The sequence below is a fragment of the Drosophila santomea genome, chromosome 3L (assembly GCF_016746245.2).
Source record: "Drosophila santomea strain STO CAGO 1482 chromosome 3L, Prin_Dsan_1.1, whole genome shotgun sequence".
Lineage (NCBI taxonomy): Eukaryota > Metazoa > Arthropoda > Insecta > Diptera > Drosophilidae > Drosophila > Drosophila santomea.
This window is the reverse complement of record NC_053018.2, coordinates 10,954,759-10,960,961: the sequence shown is the minus strand read 5'-3', so window position 1 is coordinate 10,960,961 and position 6,203 is coordinate 10,954,759. Positions and strand designations below refer to the sequence as shown.

Here is a 6,203-nt window from a genome sequence, read left to right as displayed (position 1 = left end):
ACTCACTTGTCGGTTTTCCGGTGGGTAATGGCAGGTGGATGGGGAGGGGAGGGAAGGGGCGGTCTCGGGCACGCAGCACAAATCACCAAGTGCGCACCTGAAAAAATTTAACGATAAACAAACATGGTGCGAAATGGGCGGAAAGAGATGGGTTTATTGCATACCCTTTAAAAGGATTTACAAAACTTAACATAAAAAAATGTTCAATATTTTTAGAATTTTAATAACAATATCAATATTAAATACCTCTTTGGTTATACTTATTATATACATACATACTGATTATTTTAGTTATTAATAAACGCTGTCCAAAAAGGTAATTGGTATTGATATTTTCCATTATTGTAGTGCTTGTGTGATGTGATATTAAATTCCAAAAGGAAGAGATCCGTGTCCACAACTAAAAAAAAATAATATTTGAATAAGTCATCAAATTTATGAGGACTTAAATAGGCTTTTACCTACACTAGTTCTCATATCAAATAAAAATTAGAAATAGAAATAATAGTGTTATTATTAAAACAGACGGGTATAAACCTATTCTCAAGTAGTAATTCTTGAATTACTTCAATGCAAAAGTCGAAACTTAAAGAATGAATGCAATGGAACTTAATCAAGAGGAACTGGACCGTGGGTGTTGACAAAAAAAGGGTGCAACCAAGGGTATACGCAAATGAATTAGTAATAATATTTGCTTGTTTGCCTTTGTACTGCTTATTCCCCTTCACCCCCACCAACACCCCTAGCTTGCACATTTCGCGTTCTGTATTTTTTTTGCAAAAACTTTTTCTCTTTTTTCGCCATACTTATACTTATAACGATTTCGTAGCTGTTTCAGTGTTTTGGCAGCCAACAAAGGCGACATCGAAATGGGTTCTACGAGGCGGGGGGGTGAGCGTTGGAAAAGTGGGGAAATCGATGAGACGACAACTTGTGATGGAGGTTTCCTTCCAAGTGGAGGTGGAGGTGGATACGGTGGAGGCGTCGCCGTCGGCGTCGGTGGGACAGTTAATGGCGACAACGGCGGCGCACGTCTGGGTCTGGAAGCCCCGACTTTGGCGACAGCCAACCGATCCGCTGATGGTAATGGTGACTCTGGTTCTGGTGCAGTGTCGTCGACCAGACGAAATCCCGCCAGCAGGCAATATCTCGCAGGAAAATAGTGCCACACACCACACACACCACTCAACCAGGCAGACAGACTCCTTCGGAATGACAGAGAACCAAAAAAAAAAAATGAAATAAGCCAGAGAGTGAGGAAAAATCCCCAACCAAATCGGTTGAGTAAATCAAAGCAATTTCAAAACTAAGCAGGCAGACAATAACAAATCACGTCCATCGCAAAAGGGATGTGATGGAAGGAACAAATGTTATTATGAAGTATATTAGGTTAAGAACTTCTTAAGAGTAAGCAAATGGAAAAACTCAGTCGTGAGCTAATAATAACATATTGAACTTCACACAATATATTGAACTTACATATATCTCCCGTACTCTAACAAAAAATGTACAAAAATATCTCTAAAAGGTTTATACCTTTTAAGGACAGAAAAATGAATAAAGCTGAAGGAAACTATTTTCTTAAGTAAGAATTGTTTAAAGGCTTATAGCTTATTGTCATCTGCTAATGTACACAGGAACATTTTTCTTTATGTACCTATGTACATATATCCCCCAACAATCTTCAAAGGTCATCGTTTGTTTGCTAACTATACCCACATACCGTACGATATTCCATATTCGGACCAATATTTCGAATGTTCAATGGAAATACTCATATTATAGTCCCAAAAAACCGGAAAACGATTTTCGGCCAATACTCAAAAATCATCATCGAAAATTACAAAAAATGAGAACAAAAATTAATATTTTTTTGAAAACATAGTTTGATTGGAAATTTAATTACGAACTCAACGAGGTATGACATTCCATATTCGGACCAATATTTCGAATGTTCTGATCAAAATACTGATATTTATAAACTCAAAAACACAGAAAATTGATTTTCGGCAAAAATCCAAAATCATCATCAAAAATTGTAAAAAATTTAAATATAATTTAATTTTTTTTTGAAAACACAGTACGATTGGAAATTTAATTACGAACTCAACGAGGTATGACATTCCATATTTGGATCTATATTTTGAATGTTTTGATCAAAATACTGATATTTTTAGTCGCCAAAACACAGAAAATCGATTTTCCGCAAAAATCCAAAACCATCATCAAAAATTGTAAAAAATGTAAATTTAATTTAATTTTTTTTTGAAAACACAGTTCGATTAGAAATTTAATTACGAACTCAACGAGGTATGACATTCCATATTTGGAGCTATATTTTGAATTTTCTGATAAAAATACTGATATTTTATAGTCGCAAAAACCAGAAAAACGATTTTCGGCCTATATTTAAAAATCATTATCAAAAATTACAAAAAATTGGAAAAAAATTTAAGTTTTTCTTGAAAACACAGTACGATTGGAAATTGACTTACGAACTCAACGAGGTATGACATTCCATATTTGGAGCTATATTTTGAGTGTTCTGATCAAAATACTGATATTTATGGTCGCAAAAACCAGAAAACCATCAAAAAGAAACGCTGTGGGTAGCAGCAGTACACTTCCGACTTTTAATTAGAAAATCAAACATTGTACTAAAGAAACGACAAATAAATAGAGAAAATATAGACGATTTTTTTCTAGCGTCTGTCAACCTCCGTCAAAACAAGATTTTTTATGAATTCAATCAATTCATCCCTTTATTGCGAAAGTATATATCAGCCAGACAGATCGAAATTACTTTCGGTTAGAGGTTTGCGCTTTCATCCAGAATCCCGCGTCAAATGGAGCGGGTGAGATTCTTAATAACGACTTCCGAGGGGCGCTTAAACTGTTTGCTTTCGCCTCGCTGACTGTGTTTTCTACAGTTGTGTTTGTTGATGTTTGTGATTCAGAATCGACTGCCGTCGATGCACACGCGCCCACAGTAAACACACTTGAAAAGCGATTCGGTCAACAGTTCAGTTCAGTTCAATTCAGTTTGCTTCAGACAGTTGACTCGGCGAAGAAGACCCACCAAAAATAAAAAGAAAACCTCTCAAAAAAAATGAAAGGGGACCACACCACGCAAAAAGCGAACCACCCACTGTTGTCCTTGGGTAAACACGCAATTTTCCACTCTTTGGACCGCTTTGCACGTGCTGAAGAGCGGCAAGAACAATGGCACAATCAGTCAATAAGTAAAATTAAAATAATAACAAATTTTCGGGCAACAAGCACCAGTCCAAATATAATCAACGCAATGGGGGAAAAATTATATCGAGTAGTGGAGAGGGGGGTAGCGCGAATTTCAATGGAAAACATTTTTTCCTTTTTCCATTTAACTCATAAAAATTATTTCGTATACGTTTTTGTTTAGAGATGAGATTCGATTTTCGATTTGCCTATATTAAGTTCAAGTAATGTGTGTGCATTTCGGTTTTTGTGTAGGAATGTGGGCCCCAAATGTTTGTTTACAATGCCGGCAACAAGTTGATGGCTATTGAGTGGGAGAGAATAAATATGTTTAATGATTGTTTTTATAATTCTTCCTCAAATGCCGAAAAATTGCGCAATTCCCACAATGGAAAATGCCCAGGCCCCAAAAACCATTTGGGGTTGGGTGAGAAATATTCACTTCCTCTTTTTGATAAATCAATACAGAATATACAGAAAAAAATACAGAATATACGAAAAATCAAACCTATCATATCGTCTATGCCCTCCAAAGCAACAAATTGCTCACTTCTTTCGGGTGTGTATATAATGTTCTGTCTTTGTATTCATTGTGTAAATGTTCAAGGAAACCGAAAAGAGACCCAGTTCGTCTTATATCCTTTTCTTCGCTACTCCATTTCCCCGCGCTCTATAGATATAGCGTCGAATAAAAAAAAGGAATAAGAAAGGAAAAGCTGAAAATGTTTTGCCCACTCTCCTGCTGGCCCTAATCAAGTAACCCGAACACGTTCTTTGTTAGATTTATATGGAAAATATATTTTTATACATGCAACCCAATGAATCCCGACCCGAAAAGCACCCAAAACACCCAAATCACCCCGCCCACCCACTTGCCACCCACCAAACACCACCCACCCGCTGTGAGGAAACTGGCTCCTTGGGGGTGGCTAGACTTTGCCGGCTAGTCAAAAGTGATATTTTACATATTTTCCGACAGTTTTCCCTTTATTTTCCCACTTTCCTGTCCCTTCTTGGCTGCTCCTTTTTCTTTTTCTCAGCCAAGCTTTGCTTGCATTTTATTACTTAACGCTTAAGTGTGCTTCTTAGGAAGGAAAAAGGCGTGCAGAATGGTGGGTATTTTTTTTTTCTTCGCAGACTTTTCTTTTTTAAATTGAAAAGTTGTAAAAGGATTTCTTGGGTTGCTCCTTTTTCGCTCTGCCCTAGAGTTTGGCAAATTAGACACTCCTTTTTCTTTTTTGTTCTTTTTTTGGAAAATGATCAAACAGAAAAGTTTTATTTAACAAATATGGTGGTATGGGGAATAACAAAGAAATGGATGTGAGATGGAGCAATGGGTGGTGTTGGTGGAATGAAGACAATAAAATCACGGGTTATCACAATTACCAGCTGCCACCGCCCTGGGGAGCCCATCCGCCGCTGGACGAGCCACCTGAGGACCAACCGCCGCTGGAAGCACCGCCGGATGACCAGCCACCACTGGATGGAGCACCGTAGGAACTGCTGGGAGGACCGTAGGAAGAACTGGGTCCACCGTACGATGCACCACCGGACGCCCAACCACCGGCATCTCCAGCGCCAGAGTCCGACTCCGAGATGATTTTGATAATCTTCACGGCTTGAGCAGCACCTCCACCTCCAGAGGACCAGCCACCGCTGGAAGCACCACCTGATGACCAGCCGCCACCGGATGCACCACCATATCCTCCAGCGGAACCGCCATAGCCGCCATCACCATGACCGCCGGACGAACCCTGCTGCGAGATAATCTTGATGATTTTGATTTCCTGCGCGCCACCACCGCCGCCATGTCCGCCATGTCCTCCATGTCCACCATATCCGCCGCCACCGCCGCCATCGCCGCCAGCACCACCAGCCGACCAGCCGCCGCCGCCTCCTCCGGACTGCCAGCCTCCAGAGCCACCAGATGGAGCAGATTCGTGGATCACCTTGATGATTTTGACAGGTGGGGAACCACCGCCGCCGCCATGGTGATCTGAGCCACCACCACCACCGCCGCCGCCGTAGCTGTAGCCACCATCTCCGCCGCCATGAGAGGATGCATCACCGCCGTAGCCACCACCACCACCGCCACCTGCGCCTCCAATGAATCCTGCTTGAGCCACCGCGGCCACAGCCAGCAAACAGACGAAGATTTTCATGTTGACCTGATGGAGATGAGCCAATGCGTCGAACTGATGTCTCTACCAGGTCGCGTTTACACTTTTATAGAGCGAACCACCACAGCACCACCGCGGCCTTGTCCGGAAGCACCACGCAAGTGGTGCACTGCACTTCGAACACCCCCGGGCCAGTTAACAGCATTAACACAGGCTCGAGTGGCTCCAGCGAAAGCATCGGTGGGTTGATGTCGAAGTCGATGTCGATGGCGAAAGACTCTCCTCTAGCCCCAATTGAAGGCTACATTTGCTGATCGAATCAGTTTGGGAAATGGCCAGGGAAATACGCTTCCTAGGCTAACAACATATTATTAAATTATATTAGACCAATTCGCGATACGTTGGTTTACTAAACCGGTCGAATTAAGAGCTTTATGGTGAAAGATATTTATTCAAATCGTGCATATGCGAATAAAGTTTGAGTATTACGCTTCAGTTCCTTAAATAAAACTCATTCTTAATTAGCTAGATATTTAAAAGAAGTATTTAGCTTGAGGTATTTTGAGGTATGAAATTTAAAATATGTGAAAATCTCAAGCAGCTGCAAGTCAAAACTATTTTCTATTTTAAAACACCTTATCCAGTAAGAGTATTTTATCAGCGACTATTATTCAAATTTGTTATACTTTCTCGTGATTTGTTTGCATTATGTAATCAAAAACACAGCCAACAAACAAAAAAGCGAGCAGAGGCAGTCAGCATTATTTTTGGCGCTTTGAGCGCACTTGAACCAAGTTTTTCCCCCAATAGCAACCACATCTGCCCCATGCCCCTCACGAACCCGCT

The 6,203-nt window shown here is 40.7% G+C and overlaps 2 protein-coding genes across 2 annotated transcripts; one reads left to right on the top strand and one right to left on the bottom strand.

The window, feature by feature from the left end:
* The first annotated feature begins 930 nt into the window (after positions 1-930).
* LOC120447704 lies at positions 931-1,245 on the top strand. Its single transcript, XM_039629232.1, has one exon. It carries the CDS (start codon positions 937-939, stop codon positions 1,243-1,245), a length of 309 nt encoding a protein of 102 aa, XP_039485166.1. The 5' UTR covers positions 931-936.
* A 3,374-nt stretch (positions 1,246-4,619) lies between these two features.
* Positions 4,620-5,399, bottom strand: LOC120449680 (keratin, type I cytoskeletal 9). Its single transcript, XM_039632291.1, has 2 exons — positions 5,108-5,399; positions 4,620-5,059 (listed from the first exon to the last, which is right to left on the bottom strand). The coding sequence occupies exons 1-2, from the start codon at positions 5,397-5,399 to the stop codon at positions 4,620-4,622; spliced, it is 732 nt and encodes a 243-aa protein (XP_039488225.1).
* Between the last annotated feature and the right edge of the window lie 804 nt (positions 5,400-6,203).

What these genes read in the sequence shown, in the direction of transcription:
- LOC120447704 (XM_039629232.1), top strand. Translation starts at nt 937, where the DNA reads ATGGAGGTTTCCTTCCAAGTGGAGGTGGAGGTGGATACGGTGGAGGCG.
- LOC120449680 (XM_039632291.1), bottom strand. Translation starts at nt 5,399, where the DNA reads ATGAAAATCTTCGTCTGTTTGCTGGCTGTGGCCGCGGTGGCTCAAGCA. An exon ending in CGGCGGCTGGTCGGCTGGTG is followed by an intron (nt 5,060 to 5,107) that starts GTGCTGGCGGCG and finishes GTGGACATGGAG; the next exon opens with GACATGGCGGACATGGCGGC.